Genomic DNA, 22,022 nt, shown 5'->3' on the forward strand with positions numbered 1-22,022 from the left:
GGTGGGACCCCTGGACGATCAGGGAAGAAAAGGGTACATTAAGGAAGATAAACAAATTGCGGACAAACTAAATTCCTTCTTTGCGTCCGTCTTTACGGAGGAGGATACCGCAAAAATACCAGAAACTGTGAAAGTGTTTAGTGGAGTAATAGAAGACAGCCTCACCACAGTTGAAGTAGATTTGGACCAGATATACTACCAGATCGACAAACTTAAAAGTGACAAATCCCCTGGACCGGATGGAATTCACCCGAGAGTTCTAAAGGAATTGAAGGTTGAAATCGGAGAGCTATTGCAAAAACTTGCCAATCTGACAATCAGAACTGGACAGATACCAGATGACTGGAAGATAGCGAACGTCACGCCAATTTTCAAAAAGGGATCAAGAGGAGAACCGGGCAACTACAGACCTGTGAGCCTTACGTCTGTCCCTGGAAAGATGGTTGAAGCACTGATCAAGGATAGCATAGTCCGGCACTTAGATATACACGAATTGCTGAAACCCAGTCAACATGGGTTCAGGAAAGGGAAATCATGTTTAACGAATTTGCTTCAATTTTTTGAGACCGTGAACAAGCAAATTGATAGTGTAATGCCGGTGGACATAATATATTTGGACTTCCAGAAGGCATTCGACAAAGTTCCGCATGAAAGACTTCTCAGGAAACTACAATGCCATGGAATAGAGGGAGATATACACAGGTGGATAGGCAAATGGCTGGAAAACAGGAAGCAGAGAGTGGGCATAAATGGGAAGTTCTCAGACTGGGAGAAAGTGACTAGTGGTGTGCCCCAGGGCTCGATACTTGGGCCGATCCTATTTAACATTTATATCAATGACCTTGAAGACGGAATATCCAGTGAGATCATTAAGTTTGCAGACGACACAAAGCTATGCCGGACAATCAGAACGCAGAAAGATAGCGAAGAACTCCAGAGCGACTTGTATCAGTTAGAGAAATGGGCAGAGCAATGGCAGATGAAGTTCAACGTGGAGAAATGCAAAGTAATGCATTTAGGCAGTAAGAATAAGGAACACGAGTATAGAATGTCAGGAGCAACTCTTGGTAAGAGCGAACAAGAAAGGGACCTGGGTGTACTGATAGATAGGACCCTGAAGCCATCGGCACAATGCGCGGCAGCGGCAAAGAAAGCGAACAGAATGTTAGGAATGATAAAGAAAGGAATCATGAGCAGATCGAAGAAAGTCATAATGCCGCTTTATAGAGCAATGGTCAGACCACACTTGGAATACTGTGTCCAACATTGGTCTCCCAAACTAAAGAGGGATATAAAACTGCTGGAGAGGGTGCAGAGCCGAGCAACGAAGCTAATAAGAGGTATGGAGAACTTGGAATATGAGGAACGACTCAAGAAACTAGGACTGTTCTCCCTTGAGAAGAGGAGGCTGCGAGGGGACATGATAGAGACGTTCAAAATACTGAAAGACATCGATAAAATAGAGCAGAAAAACAAATTATTTACACTGTCCAACGTGACACGGACAAGAGGACATGGTTTAAAGCTAAGGGGGGACAAGTCCAGGACAAATGTCAGGAGGTTCTGCTTTACGCAGCGAGTGGTGAACGCCTGGAATGCTCTTCCACAGGAGGTTATTAAGGAATCCACTGTGCTAGGATTCAAAGGCAAATTAGATGCACATCTCCTTATGAGAGGCATAGAGGGATATGGGTGGTAAAACTACATCAGGTGTATACCTGACTGGGCCTCCGCGTGTGCGGATCGCCGGACTCGATGGACCATGGGTCTGATCCAGAGATGGCAGTTCTTATGTTCAGACCCGTAGTCAGCAGGATTTGAACCTGCGCGGGGAGACCCCAATGGATTTCTAGTCCATCACCTTAACCACTCAGCCATGACTACAACTTAGCAACTTAATGCTATCTGCAGGCATTCGTGGTTATGACTAACTGAAGGATTCTGTTCTACATCCTGAAACATGGGAGTAACACATTTGTTCTGCATTCTCTTTCCTATAAACAGCATTCTTGGACATTATTATCTTCTGATTCGTGATTTCACCCTATCTAAAACATGCAATGTTTAAATGCATTCTCTTTTTCAAAGAAAAAACAAATAGATTTAATCCCTTGGGAAAGCCCTGTGATATCCAGCAGGATTGCCTGTTTCATGTGCAAGGCAAAACGTAAAAAAGAAGCAATAAAATCAAACACCTCTCAGATTTATTCTATGCATAATGGTTTAGAAAGTAGAGAACTGGCAGTTAAAGAAAAGTTTGGACAAAGAGGACATATCAGTTGGTAAAACGAAAGGGAACCAACATTGGATGGCGCCTCTTCTGTTCTCTTCTGTAAGCATTCACTCATTCAAACAGACTGTTTAGAAGGGAAGCTTACCTTTCAGAATCTCTATCCCGCCGACATTCATTTCTGATATCTACAGGTCACATGGACTCCTTCCATGTTTTTCTTATGTATTCTGCATTTAACTGTATTTTTCCAATGGTTTCTTTTCTAGCAAAGATACATCTTGTAGGCAGTTTAGAGATTTAGTGTTCACTCATTCAGTTTATCAAGATGTTTGTGGTCCTCATTCCCGCTAATTATGCTAGATTGCCGATGTCCCCTCAACTCACAGATGTTTGAGTACACATATATATGTACATTCTTACGCCGTGTGGTGTGCCCCAGTAGTTCCCAATGGCATCCGAAAAGGTTTTTGGAGGTTAAAAGATACTAGCAATGCTATCAGAAAAGCTATATTAGAGAGGAATTTGCTTCACTTTTGGTTGGTAGTAACCTGAGATATGATTGGACCTTTTCAGATTTTCTAATTCGCTTGGAGTGGTGTCATTGTAAAAGCAAACGTTAAAAGTCTTTCCTGCTTTACAATGTCATTCAAACAAATGAGCTAGTCTACTGTTGGTAACTTAAATACATCAATGGAAGATTTGAAAAGCTAATTAGTCAAGCGATTGTTGAGTGTTCCCAAAAAATAATCTACTTGTAAGAGAAGTGTGCATACCCGTAGTCAGCAGGATTTGAACCTGCGCGGGGAGACCCCAATGGATTTCAAATCCATCGCCTTAACCACTCGGCCATGACTACAACTGGAGAAAAGGTTAATCTCTGCAGGCACTCGTGGTAATGACAAGCTAAAGTCTTCTTCTACGTACCCTAAATGAAGGGAGGAACACTTTTGCTCATCTTGTTCTTTCCAATTAACAGCTTTCTTGGACATTCTCATTTTTTGATTCTTGATTTCACCCAGTCTAAAACAAGCAAGCTTAGATTTGTTCTATTTGTGATATCCAGCAGGACTGCCTGTTTGATGTGCAAAGCTAAACGTAAACCAGAAGCAATAAAATCAAACACCTGTCAGACTTATTCTATGGTTAATGGATTGGAAAGTAGAGAAATGGCAGTTACTGAAAAGTTTGGAAAAAGAGGACATGCCAGTTGGTAAAAAGAAAGGGAACCAACAATGGATGGCGCCTCCTGTAAGCACTCACTCATTCAAACAGACTGTATAGAAGGGAAGCTTACCTTTCAGAATCTCTATCCCGCATATATACATTTCTGATATCTACAGATCTCATGGACTCCTTCCAGTAAAGTAAAATCATTCCTGGTTTTTCTTAATTATTCTGCATTTAACGGTATTTTTCCAATGGTTCCTCTTCAAGCAAAGATACATCTTATAGGCAGTTTAGAGATTTAGTGTTCACTCATTCAGTTTTTCAAGACGTTTGTGGTCCTTATTCACGCAAACTATGCTAGATTGCCAATATCCCCTCTGCGCCCAGATGTTTGAGTACACATATATATTTACAATCTTGTGCCGTGTGGTATGACCCAGTAGTTCCCAATGTCATCCGAAAAGGTTTTTGCATGTTATAAGATACTAGCAATGCTATCAGAAAAGCTTTATCACAGAAGAACTTGCTTCATTTTTGGTTGGTAGTAACATGAGATATGATTGGACCTTTGCAGATTTTCTAATTTGCTTGGAGTGGTGTCATTGTAAAAGCAGACCATTAGATTGAAAGTCTTTTCTGTTGTGCAAAGTCATTCAAACAAATGACCTAGTCTACTGTTGGTAACTTCAACTTCATCACTGGCAGATTTGTAAAGGTAGTTTGTCATGGGAATGGTAATTCTTCCCCCCAAAAAACTATACTAGCAAGATTAAGATGCAGACCCGTAGTCAGCAGGATTTGAACCTGCGCAGGGAGACCCCAATGGATTTCTAGTCCATCGCCTTAAACACTCGGCCATGACTACAACTTGGCAACTTAATGCTATCTGCAGGCATTCGTGGTTATGACTAACTGAAGGATTCTGCTCTACATCCTGAAACATGGGAGTAACACATTTGTTCTGCATTCTCTTTCCTATAAACAGCATTCTTGGACATTATTATCTTCTGATTCGTGATTTCACCCTATCTAAAACATGCAATGTTTAAATGCATTCTCTTTTTCAAAGAAAAAACACATAGATTTAATCCCTTGGGAAAGCCCTGTGATATCCAGCAGGATTGCCTGTTTCATGTGCAAGGCAAAACGTAAAAAAGAAGCAATAAAATCAAACACCTCTCAGATTTATTCTATGCATAATGGTTTAGAAAGTAGAGAACTGGCAGTTAACAAAAAGTTTAGACAAAGAGGACATGTCAGTTGGTAAAACGAAAGGGAACCAACATTGGATGGCGCCTCTTCTGTTCTCTTCTGTAAGCATTCACTCATTCAAATAGACTGTTTAGAAAGGAAGCTTACCTTTCAGAATCTGTATCCCGCCGACATTCATTTCTGATATCTACAGGTCACATGGACTCTTTCCAGGTTTTTCTTATGTATTCTGCATTTAACTGTATTTTTCCAATGGTTTCTTTTCTAGCAAAGATACATCTTGTAGGCAGTTTAGAGATTTAGTGTTCACTCATTCAGTTTATCAAGATGTTTGTGGTCCTCATTCCCGCTAATTATGCTAGATTGCCGATGTCCCCTCAACTCACAGATGTTTGAGTACACATATATATGTACATTCTTACGCCGTGTGGTGTGCCCCAGTAGTTCCCAATGGCATCCGAAAAGGTTTTTGGAGGTTAAAAGATACTAGCAATGCTATCAGAAAAGCTATATTAGAGAGGAATTTGCTTCACTTTTGGTTGGTAGTAACCTGAGATATGATTGGACCTTTTCAGATTTTCTAATTCGCTTGGAGTGGTGTCATTGTAATAGCAGACCATGGGTTAAAAGTCTTTCCTGCTTTACAATGTCATTCAAACAAATGAGCTAGTCTACTGTTGGTAACTTAAATTCATCAATGGAAGATTTGAAAAGCTAGTTAGTCAAGGGATTGTTGAGTGTTCCCAAAAAATAATCTACTTGTAAGAGGAGTGTGCAGACCCGTAGTCAGCAGGATTTGAACCTGTGCGGGGAGACCCCAATGGGTTTCAAATCCATAGCCTTAACCACTCATCCATGACTACAACTGGAGCAAAGCTTAATCTCTGCAGCACTCGTGGTAATGACAAGCTAAAGTCTTCTTCTACATACCCTGAATGAGGGGAAAAACACTTTTGCTCATCTTGTTCTTTCCAATTAACAGCATTCTTGGACATTATCATTTTTTGATTTTTGATTTCACCCAGTCTAAATGAAGCAAGCTTAGATGTATTCTATTTGTGATATCCTACAGGATTGTCTGTTTGATGTGCGAGGCTAAACATAAATCAGAAGCAATAAAATCAAACATCTGTCAGACTTATTCTTTTTTTTTTTCCATGAAAGTTTATTAATTTTTCAGAAATGAACAATAACAGAAAAATTAGAACATTAGAGCATACAGAGGCAAAGTACACTGATAGTAAAATTTAACAAGTCATGAAGATAAGATTTCAGAATAAGACATGAAATAAGTTTGGGCATATTCATATAGTAAAGATCTGTAAATATGTAGACAAAGGGGACCAACATGTAGTCACACATCTAAACTGACCTCTTTGTTTGGATAATGCTAATTCAAATTTATGATGTTGTAAAACTGAGTTCCACCAATGTGAATATGGAGAGAGCTCGAGGTTTTCCAGTTGGAGAGGATTAGTTTTTGTGCAAGGATCAATAATATATCAAAAAGTTTCTTATGAGAATCTGGTAAACTGATATGCGGAGATTGGAATTTAAACATTATTATAGAGAATGTTAAATCGCAATCTATATGAAATATTTTTTTCATTATAGTCCATATATCTAACCAGAATGAGTGTACAAATGAACATTCAAACAGCATATGACTTATGGACCTCGAGATGCCGCACAATTCCAACAGATGTTAGTAGGGAGAAGGCCAGCAGTATTAAGTTTGTGAGGGGTCAAAATTGCTTTATGGTACAGGAAATACATAGATTGAAGTGTACTGGCGGATGATACAGCACGTAGCGATTTGGACCAAAGAAGAGCCCATGCTTTGTCATCCTGTTGATAATCACAATCTCTTTCCCATATATCTTTAAGAGTTGTAATAGATGAAGTGTTCCATGTGATGGCGATTCTATATAATCGGGAAGTGACATGTCCTGTTGTCAATAATGATGTAGCTATGTTAGGAAGAGTTGGTGGGTGAGAATTAGTATCTTGAAGAATGGATGAAGTAGAAATACAGTGATGGAGTTGCATCCATTTAAAATAGGAGGAAAACGGGGAAAAAAAAATTTTTTTTTTGAAAAATTTCAAATGGAAGCAACTTCCTATCCAGAATATCTAGAATATCTTGGAATAAGAAAATACCTTTGTCTATCCACTCCTTCCAGAGAAATGGTTTCTTATTTATGAGTATATTAGAGTTAAACCATAAAGAGGTAGACAATGATTTTATATATGGAAATTCTAAATTTGAGTCAAATTCTAATAGACATTTGGCTGTCATTTGTATTACAGAATTATCAGTGAAAGTGTGTGGTGTAGTCAAGTAAGCAGAGGGTTGAAGTGGTAGGATTAATTGTTTTTCAAGTTCAAGCCAAATTGGCGAATAACTATCATGATCTGCAAACCAATATAAACCTTGATGGATAATATAGGCTTTGTGATATGTATAGAAGTCGGGGAAAAGAACTCCACCTTCCTCTTTTTTTAATTTGAGCTTTTTAAGAGCTATTCGTGGTTGTTTATTTTTCCATAGGAAGGAAGATAAAAGAGAGTCAATTTTTTTGTAGAATGTGGAAGGGAAAAGGCAGGGTATCATAAGTAAAATATAATTTATTTGGGGCATGAACTTCATTTTAATTGTTTCCATGGCGCCCCCACCAGGATAGATATAGGGGATGCCATGATTGAATTAAATTTTTAACAGTTTGAAGGATTTTTTGTATATTAATGTCAATAGATTCTGGAAGGGATTTAGTAAGATCAATACCAAGATACTTTAGTTTTTTCAGAGCTCATAGTAAGTTATAAGGTTTGATCATATCTGAGTTGGCATAATGGTTAAGAGGAAGGGCTTCCGTTTTATCCTGATTTAGTTTATAGCCAGAAAAAGAGGAGTAGGCATCAATAGTTTGGAGAAGCGCTTTAATCGAAGACTCTGGTTTAGAGATGTAAAGGAAAACATCATCTGCGTAAGCAGAAAACTTTATTTCAAGAGATTTACATACAATTCCTGAGATATTTGGGTTTTGTCTAATGTGAATAAGTAAGGGTTCCAGAGCTAAGTTAAATAAGTAAAGTAAAAGAGGACATCCCTGTCTGGTGCCCCTATGGAGATGGAAATAGGAGGAAAGCGAATTATTTGCTATTATTTTAGCCGAGGGATTCGTATATAGCACCTTAATCATTTGAATAAAAGGAGATTGGGCTCCAAACCAGCCTAATATGTGAAAAAGATAGTTCCATTCAATTCTATCAAATGCCTTCTCGGCGTCAAGGGATAAGGCTATGATAGGATGCTGGGAAGACTCAGCAATATGAGATAAGTGAAAAAATAATCTGGAATTGTTAGATTTAAGGCAGCCTGGCATGAAACCAATTTGATTAGGATGGATAACTTTGTGAATGATTTGTTTAATTCTGTTTGCCAAAACCTTAGCATATAATTTATAGTCAACATTTAAAAGTGAAATAGGCCTGTAGTTTTGTATGTTTAGTGAGTTCCTATTAGGTTTTGGAATTACTGTGATTATTGCTTCTGTGAAACGACTTTGTTTCATATTGTCTGGAGTTAGATACTGAAACAAATCTAGGAGAGGTTGGGCTAGATCTTGTTGGTTGGTAGTAACCTGAGATATGATTGGACCTTTGCAGATTTTCTAATTCGTTTGGAGTGGTATCATTGTAAAAGCAGACCATTAGATTGAAAGTCTTTTCTGTTTTGCAAAGTCATTCAAACAAATGACCTAGTCTGCTGTTGGTAATTTCAACTTCATCACTGGCAGATTTGTAAAGGTAGTTTGTCATGGGAATGGTAAGTCGGTAAGTCTTCCACCAAAAAAACTATACTAGCAAGATTAAGATGCAGACCCATAGTGAACCTGCTTGGGGGACACATGGAAAACAATTAAATTTACTGACAAACTTACAGATGTTACTATAATGAAATCTACTTTGCAGTCCTTATGGTTAAACTCCAAGATTCAAATAGGCGGTGCTGGGATTGCCTGGAAGAACCGGATGCAGGCAAGTATTCGGACATTGGACGATGTTATGTCTAATGGAAAACTGCTTGAGTTTTCACGGCTGCAACAATTATTTGGAATTTTTAAAGTCTCAACAATATAGGTGGTTGCAGTTGAAGCAGGCTATTTAGAGTGGGTTCCCTGAATGGAAAAGTTTAAAAAGTTATTATAGCCTGCAGATCCTTTGCTACCAGACAGATCTAGTAGGACATCAGGCCGCCCAGTGGTACAAATTGATTTCTGGATTTTTAAACAAGAAACCAAAAAAATATTCCTAGGGATATCTCGAGCATCAAAATAAAACAGTATACAGTGGTACCTTGGTTTACGAGCATAATTTGTTCCAGAAGCATGCTCATAAACCAAAATACTCGTATATCAAAGCGAGTTTCCCCATAAGAAATAATGGAAACTCGCTTTGATACGTTCCCACCCCCCGAGGCCAGCAGCGCTGCTCTATCCCCCCCCCCGAGAACCGGCATTGCTCCCCCCCAAAGGCCCCCCCACCCCCCCGTGATCCGGCACTCCCCCCGCTGTGACCTGAAGTCTCCCAGACCCACCCGAACCCACTTCTTACTTTCATCTGGCCTCGGCACCGGCATGTCCTGTGCATTGGTGCCGGTGCCCGAAGATCGGCCTCGAGCATCTGCACATGCTCAAGGCCTGCAAGTTCACACTCTCTCCGAGATTCTCGGAGAGAACTTGAACTCGCAGGCCTTGAGCATGCGGGATGCTCAAGGCCCAGCACAGAAGAGGCCGATCTTTGCGCACCGGCACCAATGAGGCGCCAATTTTACGAATGTTTTGCTTGTCTTGCAAAACACTTGCAAACCGGTGCACTCGTAAACCGAGGTACCACTGTATTTCTTTGTCTCGTTGGCCACGAATCTGGACTTGGAGGTTGTAATGTACAGCGTCAGCATCTATGAGACAATCATGGTTATCTTTATTGTATAGGATTTTTTGGACCCCAGTTCGCTTACAAAAACTAGACAATTCTAAGTCTAATACATGCTGGAATTGTCATAGGGACTTTGGATCATCTGTTATATTTTTGTCCATTGATACTTAGTTTCTGGAAGTCAATTTGGGGACAAATAAATCTTATTCTTGAATCATCTATCCCCATATCACATGAGGCGATAATATGTGGTACTCTTCTTCATGTTAAACCTAGTTTAGACAAATTTAAAAATCGCTTGGGTTCCAACTGCCGAAATCTCTGTTAAGATTTACTCCAGCCCATCTACACCCTCCCAGCCATTGAAGCCCTCCCCAGCCCATCCTCCACCAAACAGCCATATACAGACACAGACCGTGCAAGTCTGCCCAGTACTGGCCTTAGTTCAATATTTAATATTATTTTCTGATTCTAAATCCTGTGTGTTCATCCCACGCTTCTTTGAACTCAGTCACAGTTTTACTCTCCATCACCTCTCTCTTGGGAGCGCATTCCAGGCATCCACTACCCTCTCCGTAAAGTAGAATTTCCTAACATTGCCCCTGAATCTACCACCCCTCAACCTCAAATTATGTCCTCTGGTTTTACCATTTTCCTTTCTCTGGAAAAGATTTTGTTCTACGTTAATACCCTTCAAGTATTTGAACGTCTGAATTATATCTCCCCTATCTCTCCTTTCCTCTTGGGTATACATATTCAGGGCTTCCAATCTCTCCTCATACGTCTTCTGGCGCAAGCCTCCTATCATTTTCGTCGCTCTCCTCTGGACCGCCTCAAGTCTTCTTATGTCCTTCGCCAGATACGGTCTCCAAAACTGAACACAATACTCCAAGTGGGGCCTTACCAATGACCTGTACAGGGGCATCAACACCTTCTTCTACTGACTACGCCTCTCTTTATACTGCCCAGCATCCTTCTGGCAGCAGCCACTGCCTTGTCACACTGTTTTTTCGCCTTTAGATCTTCGGATACTATCGCCCCAAGGTCCATCTCCCCGTCCGTGCATATCAGCTTCTCTCCTCCCAGCATATATGGTTCCTTCCTATTATTAATCCCCAAATGCATTACTCTGCATTTGTTTGCATTGAATTTTAGTTGCCAGGCATTAGACCATTCCTCTAACTTTTGCAGATCCTTTTTCATATTTTCCACTCCCTCTTCGGTGTCTACTCTGTTACAAATCTTGGTATCATCTGCAAAAAGGCACACTTTTCCTTCTAACCCTTCAGCAATGTCATCACAAACATATTGAACAGGATTGGCCCCAGCACCGAACCCTGAGGGACTCCACTACTCACCTTTCCTTCCTTCGAGCGACTTCTATTAACCAAAACTATATAGTTAATAATGTGATTTTTGTGCAGTTTTTATGATATATTAATTGTATCACATTATTGAAGTTTGGAAATCAATAAAGATTTACAAAAAAAAAAAAAAATTCCCAAATTGAAGTTCTGACAACCAACACTCTCCAACCCCCCTCGGCAGCGGGAAAGATGCCCAATCTCTCCTGCCCATCCAACACATCCCCCAGCAGAAGGAGAGATGCCCAATCTCTCCTGCTGCCGACATACCCCATCGCCAACCAACACACACCCCTGCAGCGGAAGAGATGCCCAATCCGCCGCTGATTCCACACACCCCCCCCCCCCCCACACACACACACAGCAGGAGAGATGCCCAATCTCTCCTGCTAACACCCCCAACTCCCCTCGGCAGTGGGAGATGCCCATGCTCTCCTGCCACCATGCAACATCCCTTCCGTGCCTCCGATCACCCCCACCTTCTCCCCCTTACCAGCTAACATCTCTCACTCTCTCACACCTATCCTCCCCAGCCATTACTCTCTCCCCAGTTCCCCATTCAGCATTTGGAGTACCTCAGTGACGATTCCAATCGGCAACCTGCCACAGGTTCTGCAGGCTTCCCTCTACCACAGTCCCATCTGAAAAAAAAGGATGTGACATCTTTGAGAGTAGGAACTCGGTAGAGGGAAGCCTGCAGAGCCTGAGCAGTGATTTTGGCCAGAGAGAGGCAGGTCCGATGCAATTCTGGACAGGAAAGAGGGACTACCGATATGATTCTAGGCCACAGAATATAGGTATTCTGCATGCCTGGGGAATTCTGTGCTAGTTCTGAATTGCAGTTGCGCAGAATTCAACAAGGAGTAACATATAGGGGTGTCTAATAAAAATAGCCTTTCTGGGTCAGACCAATGGTAATCTAGCCCACTATCCCTTCTTCACAGTGGCCAATCCAGGTCACAAATACATAGCAAAAACCCAGATAGTAGCAACATTTCATGCTATTGATCCAGGGCAAGTAGTGTCTGTCTCAATAGCAGACTATGGACTTTTCCTCCAGGAACTTGTCCAAACCTTTTTTAAAAACACCTACATTAATCACTCTTACCACATCCTCTGGCAACACGTTCCAGAGCTTAACTATTCTACGAGTGAACAAATATTTCCACCTATTGGTTTTAAATGTTTCTCCCTGTAACTTCGAGTGTCCCCTAGTCTTTGTAAATTTTGATGGAGTAAAAAAAAAAAATCGATCCACTTGTACTTGTTCTACACCACTCTGGATTTTGTAGACTTCAATCATATCTCCTCTCAGTCATCTCTTTTCCAAGATGAAGAGCCCAAACATCTTTAGTCTTTCTTCATATGAGAGGAGTTCCATTCCTTTTATCATCTTATCTTAGTCACTCTTTAAACCTTTTCTAGTTCTGCTATATCATTTTTTTTAGTTAAGGTGAGCAGAACTGAACACAGTACTCAGGGTGAGGTTGCACTATGGGGCAAAACAATAAGAGCGCAAGATTTGAATTAGGCGCCATTTCTGTTCTGTTGTTTAGGCAGGGCTGAAAATTTCACAGTTGTCATTGCAATTAGTAGTCTTGGATCGCTACATGAATGAACAATGCATTATTGTTGAGAAAACATATTACAAATGTGGGGTAGGCTTTGCTGAAAGTTCACAAATTGCATGTAATTTTCAGTCAACAAAATGCACCAATTCAGTGCCCAGAGATTATGCAATCTGTGCTTTCTTTGGGGTTTTAAGAAGTCTCACATCTACACCAACAAACTATCCATTCCTCAGCTGAAGGAGATTTGATGCATCACTGAAGGAATTAAGCTACAATTATGTGAAAATTTTGTCAAAAGAGCAAGAATGTGTCAGCAGAGTCATGGGGGACATCTGTCAGATACTGTATTCCACACTTAATCACAACGTGCGTACTTTATACTAAAATAAAAATACCAGTACTTTTTAAATAAATTATGCCTTTTATTAGATAATTAACTCCCCCTTTTACAAAACAGTAGCATTTTTAGTGCTGGCCGCGGTGGTAACAGCTCCGATGCTCAAAGAAACTGAAATGAGCACTGGAACTGTTGCTGATGTGATCAGCGCTAAAAAAACACGCTACAGTTTTGTAAAAGAGGTTATAAATCTTGTTCTCTTATTGGAACATTCTTGTTCTCTTATTGGAACATTCTTTAGCATCCCGGGGAGGGAGGGCATTTATAAGCAGTCCACTATTTTTTATTCTGATTTTTCAAACTGTTTCTAAGTGACCAATTTCGGTAGATTAACCCCCTAAGTCCTGAAAACATACAACTATAAAAAAATAGCTTCACAAAATATATTATGTTTTTAAAGACACTTTCTTCTATAAACTGAGAAACGTGTAGCCCACAAAACACAGGCACTCTGCTTTTTGGCTCTGTAAACTATTAATCTGAATTTTGTGACAGATGGAGCTCGGGGTGAAAAGAGCGCCAGAATTTGACAGACAGCAATTAGAGCTGCCTCTTGTGCTTACTACCCAAAGTGCTCTGCAATTAAGGTGGCACTGCACCAGCACCATTAAACTGTCAAAATACATGCAGAGTGTTAAGAGCCTTTCAGATTTGATCATGTACAAAACATAGGCAAACTATGCATGTGCCCAGGTCCCAAATGTTTAGGAGGGGTCCATTTAGAACCCTAGGCAGATTTTTGCACTGGTAAGTCAGCTGCTGGCAGAAAGAAAAGCAGGAGTGAAACAGAGCCAGCAAGTCTATCTAGTCTCCCTATCCTTGTGCACTGCCCTCTAGTTGGCAAAAGTTAGTGAGCAGTGTGGGATCCTATTTGTTTTAAAAAATGTATTTATTTACAAGCTGGGGATCCAAAGCACTTGTTTGCCTAGGGTCCAAAGAGTTAATCTTGCCCAGACCAAATATGTTAAATGTAGAACAAATTAGAAAAATAAAACCCCTAATATAATACACACATAAAGCCATTTGTATACAATCATGTAGAAATGGCAATTGGAACTAGTGTGACATACCAAAACACACTTTAGTGGTTGCCTTGCCCATCAGCTCTTCTATAAATCTAGACAAACAGGCACACATTAACATCTTCATTTCAGATTTTGAGAAAAGCTTAAAACTGTGTCTTGCATTTACTATTAAAGAAGAATATAAGTTTATTCAATGAAAAAAAAGATTAGATGACCAATGTTACCAGAGAGTGAGGCATACTGGTTAGAGCCCCCGTGTAGTTCCCTGTGACCCTGGACAACTCACTTAATCCTCTACTGCCCCAGTACATTAGATAGATTGTGAACCCACTGGGCCAGGTAGGGAAAATGTTTGAAGTACCTGTATGTAAACTTCTTTGAATGTCCCAATCCCTTCCCTTACAAATAGCATTTTTCCATCAGATCTTAGTGAATTTTTAATTTCAGTGAAGATCATGCATACAGAATCATTTGTACTTTAATCACAGTAGACTGTTGGAAAATCTTTGTAATACACAGTATAAGTCTCGAATTTAGATCTCATCATTTCAGGGTAAAACAAATGAGTAGACAAGTGCAATTTCATCAGTAGAAATATTGTACAGCACACAAAGGACACCAAGCATCATCCCTTTCTAGGAGCAATTTTATTGACAGAAAATCTGCATTTTTAAAAGCACTATGCGTTTTGAAAGCGATCATAAACAGAACACCAGCAGGAAACATCATCTTATTGCACAGTCTGCTACCAGGAAGCAGCGACTGACCTCGTGAGCTGCCTTAAAGGCTGGGGGTGTGTCCACCAACCAGGAGCTCGCCCCTACCAATCCCCAGGAGCTGCTCCCTCTAACCTGGGTCAGAAGAGAAATGAGCGAGGGGGAGTTTTCCCAACAAGCGGCTGAACCAATCGCAGCTCTTCAGCTCAGAAAGAGGCCGGTCGGGGGGAGGGAAGGCTAGCAGAGAACGGGAGAAGCCTGCATGCGTAAGGGGCTGTACCACTAACATTTTTTTTGTTTATTTGCTTTTTCATGCATGCATAATGAAGGATCATTAGAGCATGCCGTGAGTGCTCTTTCTGTATTTAAAGCCTGCAAAAAAGTGCACAAACGGGTTCCCCCAACTTCTTGGGGTTGTGGACGGATGAATTGCAGCAGAGGATTCGCTACTGAGGGTTCTGCCAAGTTTTATGTGCGGCTGCCTCATCTCGTTCGCCGAAAGTGAGGCGCACGGAAAATAAGCGAACGGGATCGAATGGGATTTCTGTTACAGACCGTTATGAGCGCGGATGTGCCACAGCAGAAGCCCGGAAAGCTTTAAAAATAAAAAAATCTTGCAGCAGAGGGGAGGCGGAAATTTAAAAGGAGAAAACCCGCTCGGAGAGCTTTTCTTGATCTCCAGAACTCATCTGCATGAAAATAAAATAGAAAAAAGACATTAAAAAAAAAAAAAAAAGTTTTCAGCTTGAATTCTGCAGGACGTTTGCATGCAGTTCAAGAATAACCCTGGCGTGATCCGAGCAGCTCTTCTCCCAGCCGACATCAGGACAGATTAAAAAGAGAGCGGAACAAACCCGAGAGGCAACAAAAACGGAATAGAAAAAAAAAAAAAACCAGCAACAAAGGACTCCCGCGAAAATACACCTAGCCGAAGCACCGCGAAAAGCACCGGCAGCCAAGAGCGTGCATGGGTTTATGAAGAAACTCCTTATGCCCAGGCCGGGCCGCAGGAGCGCAGCTACCTCTTCGCCGTGGCCGGTGCCATGCGGCGCGGCGGCGGGGGCTCCGGGGTCGCTGCTAGGAGCCCCCGGGACCGCTTCCCCCGGCCACTGCCGCTTCTGCTGCTGGCGGTGGCGGCGCTGAGCTCGCCGGTGCACGGCCGCCGTCTCATCTGCTGGCAGGCGGTGCTGCAGTGCCAGCGCGAGCCCGGGTGCAGCTACGCTTACAGCCAGTACGGCGAGGCGTGCGCGCCCGTGCTGCTGCCGCCGCCGCCCGCGGAGCCCCAGGCGCGGCGCCGCTGCCCCAGCCACTGCATCTCCGCTCTCATCCAGCTCAACCACACGCGCGGCGGGCCCGCCCTGGAGGAGTGCGACTGTGCGCAGGACGAGATCTGCAGGGCCACCAAGCGCGCCATCGAGCCCTGCCTGCCCCGCACCAACGGAGCCGGGGCTGCGGCGGGCGGCGACTCGCCCTTCCCCGGAGGCGGGGCGCTGGGCTGTACGGAGGCGCGGCGCCGCTGCGACCGGGACCGGCGCTGCAGCCTGGCCCTGGCGCAGTACCTGAGCCGCTGCGGCAAGCTGTTCGACGGCCTGCGCTGCACGAGCGAGTGCCGGGCCGTCATCCACCACATGCTCGCCGTGCCCAAGGCGCAGCCGCTCAGCGATTGCGTGTGCGACGGCCTCGAGCGGCCCATTTGCGAGTCGGTGAAAGAGAACATGGCCCGCCTCTGCTTCGCCCCCGAGCTGAGCAGCGGCACGGAGGACTACTACGACGAGGACTACGAGCAAGAGCCCGACTACGAGCAAGAGCCCGGGGGGCAGCCGGGGACGGACGGCGACAGAGTCGGAGGCGGAGGCGGCAACGCCATCCCGGGCGCGAGCGGCCGCCCTGTCCTGGGCTCGGCGCGCGCTCTGCCCCTCTGCCTCGCGCTCGCTCTTCTGCTCCGCCTATAATGGAGCTGGCTCCTGGACTTATTCTGCAGCCTCTTTCCTTTGACTGCTGCGGAGTTTTTTCTCCCCCTCTTCTTTTTCAGTAGTGTTTACTAATGTTGACATTTTGATTTTCTGGGTTTTTTTTTTTTAACCAGCATTTCTGGATGATATTTTGTTTTCAACTTCTGCTTACAGTTCGCCAAGGTTGTCAGCCTTGTAACTCCCCCCATATTGCAATAAAGTTATTCACGGTGATTTTTCAGACTGTGGTCTAAACTGAGCTGACTTTGTACTGTGGGACTGTTGACAACCTTGCATAGTGCTCGCTGTGGTTAGACTCCATTCATTTTTATTGCCATGCAGGGTCCAAAAGTGGCCACAAAGGCTTCTGAACTGCCTTAGTATACTATGCAATAGGGTCAGTCATGGTATCTAGTTTGTTTTCTTCTACAGTGACTGAATGTATTGCGATATTGTTTGGGGGAGGGGGAGATACGAGATGGGATGCCAAACTTTGCTACCGAAATTGTGAGGTTTCACTAAATAGTCAACAAGGTGCATTTTTTTTTGTCTAGTACCAGTTCATTTCCCTATTCCTAGTGATGTCAGAAACATCATTTTATTTATCTTGACAAAAGTCCTGAACAATTGAATTGGTCATCAGGCTTCTGTTTCACTGAAAGCAGTGTGCAAAAAAAATGCAGATATAGACTAGAAGGAGAAATGCAATGTTTCTGTTAAATGAGCTGTGCACTGCCATTTTTGAAAGACGCTTTAAAAATCAAGTACATGTACATATATATTTTTAAAATGTTGTCTTTAGAGATATCGGGGTGTACACCTCTGGTAAATCTTTATATAAAATGTATTTAAAACTGGGGTTTATTACCAGTTGCTGTACTTTGTATATAAAAAAAATATAAATTGTATGCTTTTGGGGAATAATTTATTTTTTAAAAAAAGTTTAGCGATCAGTTTGCATCGTATCTGCACGATATTGTTTATTCTCTTGAAAGGTACATATTTTGTTATGTTTCTAGGAATATGAACAATAATTCTGTGAAGAATGCTCTAGAACTTCAAATGTACAGTGTATTGTAGAGATTTGATGAACTCTTATTTTTGAGAAAATTTATGGAAATTGTAGAATTGTATAAATGCCTTTCAAAGGTGCCTTAAACCTTGTATTTTTTATAGACAGTATAAAATGGTGCTTAAAAAAAAAACAACGGCTTGGTGTATTATTTGATTAGTCTGTTTAACCTCTTTTTTTAAGTTATTTACTTAATGGAACTACTATTGAATAATAAGGATATCAGAATATAAGCAACCTTTGCAACACCCATTCCCCCCCCCCCAAAAAAAAAAAACAACAACGCCCCTATGTTTATGAATTTACATTATTTAGGGCTCCTTTTACGAAGCCGCGTTAGCGGCTTTATCGCACGCAACATTTTAATGCCTGCCAACCCCCGCGCTAGCCGAAAAAACTACCGCCTGCTCAAGAGGAGGCGATAACAGCTAGCGCGGCCGGAAAATTAGCGCGCGCTATTACGCACGTTAAACCGCTAACGCGGCTTCGTAAAAGGAGCCCTTAATGTTTAAGCCTAATAAAAACATTGCATGTAAGTTATTTTGATCTTCTCCAAGAGCAACTTTTAGTGGTTATCAGTCAAGTAATTCACTTTTGACAATAACATTTGATTATACCGTAAATCAGAGCTGGGCTTTTATATATTACTTGACTGATAACCACTAAAAGTTGCTCTTGGAGAATATCAAAATAACTTGCATGCAATGTTTTTATTAGGTTTAAACATTTAGGGCTCCTTTTACGAAGCCACGTTAGCGGTTTAACGTGCGTAATAGTGCGTGCTAATGTGCCGGCCGCGCTAGCCGCTACCGCCTCCACTTGAGCAGGTAGTAGTTTTTCGGTTAGTGCAGGGGTTGGCGCGCACTAAAATGTTGCGTGCGATAAAGCTGCTAACGCGGCTTCGTAAAAGGAGCTCTGAATAATGTAAATTAATAAACATAAGGGCATATATATATATATATATATATATATATATATATATACGCCCTTATGTTTATTAATTTACATACAAAGCTGCTAACGCGGCTTCGTAAAAGGAGCCCTGAATAATGTAAATTAATAAACATAAGGACGTATATATATATACGAAGCTCCTTTTACGAAGCTGCGTTAGCAGCTTTGTATGTAAATTAATAAACATAAGGGCGTATGTATAGCAGCTATGTATATATATATATATATACATAGCTGCTATACATACGCCCTTATGTTTATTAATTTACATACAATATATACATAAAAGCTTAGTAAGGAAAGTTACCAAATGAAAAGAACTTGTGTGAGCTTCTGTAACAAATATGAAACATGGTATGAAAAACAATGACTTACTTGGGGGAGGGGGAGGGGGGCAAGAAACATGAACTACTTCATGCCCAAGAACTTGTATTATTGTCAGGATTTGTTTAGCTGTGGGCTGAAGCCTGGTGTTCTGCCAGAGCTACTGATCTACACTCAAACGCCCTTAAATAAATAATTACACTCTTAAGCCTGTCGAGTGCTGATACACTTGACCTTGTAAATAGAAATGTTTGCAGTAGGAATAAACTCCGGTATTTGGAAATCTTTTAAACATTAACACAAAAGGGAGCGAGTGAGAAGGGGGCTCAGGCCTTTGGGGATTTCAGCTTCAATCACGCCAAACCAGTCTCTCACAAAAGGACGTTTATTTATCTTCGATTCCCGGTGTTTGTTTAAAGATTTTTTTTTCTTCTTCTTCTTATTTCAAAGTTATGATTGGAAAGCAAGTCGGAGGTTTTACAGCCACCACAAATAAACTTAGACTGAGGGGCAATAGATTACTCGGAGTTCTTCCTACATATTAACATTCCTTAAAAACAAGCTCTGTAGCACATTGTGACTTGCCCCAATTATTAGAGCTAACCCTTTCCCTTAGGCTCCTTCAATCTTTTAATTATATCAGCATTCTTTTGACTTTTCTGGAAGCTTGACATTTTTCTTTTGCATATTGTCTATTTAAATTAACCCCGTTGCTGTATTTTTAAATGAGAAGAAAGTGGTAGTATCATTTGAGTCTTGACTGCTGATCTGTACGGTGTGATCTAAGTTTGTCTCCAAAATGGTTGAGTAAACTTGTTTAAAATACTGAACGTAGAATATTTAGGGAAAAAGTTTAAGCACATGCAGAATCCACGAGGATGTGGATCTGAAACGTACACAAATGTTACCCTTCTCTGCCTGTATGCAGCCTTATTTTACAGAATTATAATTAAAAGTCAAAGCTTTGTTCCAGTAAGAAGCTTGATTTTTTTTTTTTTTTCTCTCCAGCAAGGAGTAAAAGGCATTAGCACTAGAAAAGAGTTCATGCTGACAGCTGGACTGATAATTAACTGCTACAATAAACTCAAGACTTGATTTTACAGGCTCCTGTCAAAAGCATCTGTCTGGAATAAATCAACACAGAGCACCACTGGAGAGGGAGGACACGAGTCTTCTATAGAACATTTTCCTGCCTATAGGAGATGCATATTGCTCAGAATAGTTTAAAGTATGTCAGTATAGTGATTACATTTATTGTTTTTATACAATAAAATACCACAAAACTACAATGTGATGAAACAATTGGCTTTAGTAGGGGCAGTGTAGTCCCATATGAGGGGGCCGCTGAAAAGATAGCCCAAGCAAGAAGAGAATGAGGTGGAGCCATGAAACTTACAAATTATTCCGCACTTGACACTTTTTGTTTCATATCATATATCATAAAAACAAAAAGTGTCAAGAAAAGTGTGGAATAACTTGTAAGTTTCATGGCTCCACCTCATTCTCGTTTTGGTTGTGACCCCCCTCCTATGGGGAAACAGACGGGCGCATAATGTTCAGTTTAAAAATAAAGAAGATAAAACAAAATTAACGTTTTAAACATCTCGATATAAATAAGAAATGTTTTTCTTTAAAATACCTATGTCAATGGACATTCTCTCTCTCTCCCCCCCTCCTATTTTGTGTCAATGAGGAAAACTGGAGTGGAGAAGTTGGCCGTTAAACAGAATATCAGCTATTTTTTCCTTCAGGTGTTGTCCTATCTGTAGTTTGAACACATCCCACATCTCTATGTGCCATCAGAGTCAGTTACAGCACCTTGAAAACAGGTCGGAGAAGTGCCCCCTAAGCACCCTGCGTGCTCAGACGAAACCTCTGAATCCCTTGTGGAAGGAGCACCCTTTAACCTTGTGTAAAATAATCTAAATATCCTCCATTTCTCTTTGCTCTCCTTTCCAGTTGTGCAGGTTGAATTCCTGGTGGCAGTTTAGTTGTTTGTGCGGACACTTCTGGAACAAATGTTTCAGGAAGTGTGGGACAATGGGGAAGAACAAGGCTGCAGTTCATTGGGTTGACAGTGGCCATACAGTACATAGAGGCAGATTCAAGCTTCATTGATCAGGGAAGCACACAATAGCTTTAACATACACAGTCACATAAGGTCTTAGTTTCACAAGATACTCTGGCGTGTATATCTTGGAAAAATGTGGGGGGAAGGGGAAAGAGAGACGGGCGAGACAAGCTTTGAGGCAAGAAACGGGCATACCTAAAGCGGATCTGACAAATACCATTTCGTGTACTGACCCTTCTCAACGGGATTCCTGATCCTTTCCCTAACATTTTTAGTCTTCCCAGGAAACCAATTCATTCCGATCCCACCCCCTCCCCAAATTGATAATAGGAGGGGATGCTGAAAAGTTCTTAGCCCAACCAAGAAGAGAATGATGTGGATGTGTTTCAATGATCTGAAACAATGTGCTCCTTTTACAAAGCCACGCTAGGACCTTAACGTGCGCTAAATTGCCGCGAGCGCTAGCCGCTACCGCCTCCTTTTGAGCAGGCGGTAGATTTCTGGCTAGCGCACGCTAATCCGGTGCATGCGATAAGGCTTTGTAAAAGGAGCCCAGTGTCAAAACGCAGAATTTTGTTTCTGCAAATTGGTGCTTAATGAAATAAGATAACACTCTTTTCCACTACAGTGACAAAATAACACTCAGAATTTAGAAGGTTGGTTGGGCTGAGAACTTTTCAGCACCCCCTTGTACCTACTTAGACACATAGTAACATAGTAGATGACGGCAGATAAAGACCCGAATGGTCCATCCAGTCTGCCCAACCTGATTCAATTTAAATTTTTTAATTTTTTCTTCTTAGCTATTTCTGGGCAAGAATCCAAAGCTTTACCCTGTACTGTGCTTGGGTTCCAACTGCCGAAATCTCTGTTAAGACTTACTCCAGCCCATCTACACCCTCCCAGCCATTGAAGCCCTCCCCAGCCCATCCTCCACCAAACATTTACTGCAAATAGATTAGCTATGTGCATATATACATAGAGGCACATACAGCTCCCACCTAGTCAACCACACAATTATAC

The 22,022-nt window shown here is 41.7% G+C and overlaps 1 protein-coding gene and 4 non-coding genes across 5 annotated transcripts; 1 reads left to right on the forward strand and 4 right to left on the reverse strand.

The window, feature by feature from the left end:
- Nucleotides 1-1,802: 1,802 nt before the first annotated feature.
- Nucleotides 1,803-1,884, reverse strand: TRNAS-AGA. The gene has a single exon. It is a non-coding gene; the product is annotated as a tRNA-Ser (tRNA).
- A 1,123-nt stretch (nt 1,885-3,007) lies between these two features.
- Nucleotides 3,008-3,089, reverse strand: TRNAS-UGA. The gene has a single exon. It is a non-coding gene; the product is annotated as a tRNA-Ser (tRNA).
- A 1,094-nt stretch (nt 3,090-4,183) lies between these two features.
- TRNAS-AGA lies at nt 4,184-4,265 on the reverse strand. The gene has a single exon. It is a non-coding gene; the product is annotated as a tRNA-Ser (tRNA).
- A 1,128-nt stretch (nt 4,266-5,393) lies between these two features.
- TRNAS-UGA lies at nt 5,394-5,475 on the reverse strand. Its single transcript has one exon. It is a non-coding gene; the product is annotated as a tRNA-Ser (tRNA).
- Nucleotides 5,476-14,909: 9,434 nt separating this feature from the next.
- GAS1 (growth arrest specific 1) lies at nt 14,910-17,783 on the forward strand. Its single transcript, XM_033927679.1, has one exon. The coding sequence runs from the start codon at nt 15,670-15,672 to the stop codon at nt 16,576-16,578; it is 909 nt and encodes a 302-aa protein (XP_033783570.1). The 5' UTR covers nt 14,910-15,669; the 3' UTR covers nt 16,579-17,783.
- The last annotated feature ends 4,239 nt before the right edge of the window (nt 17,784-22,022 follow it).

Source organism: Geotrypetes seraphini, chromosome 1, assembly GCF_902459505.1.
Source record: "Geotrypetes seraphini chromosome 1, aGeoSer1.1, whole genome shotgun sequence".
NCBI lineage: Eukaryota > Metazoa > Chordata > Amphibia > Gymnophiona > Dermophiidae > Geotrypetes > Geotrypetes seraphini.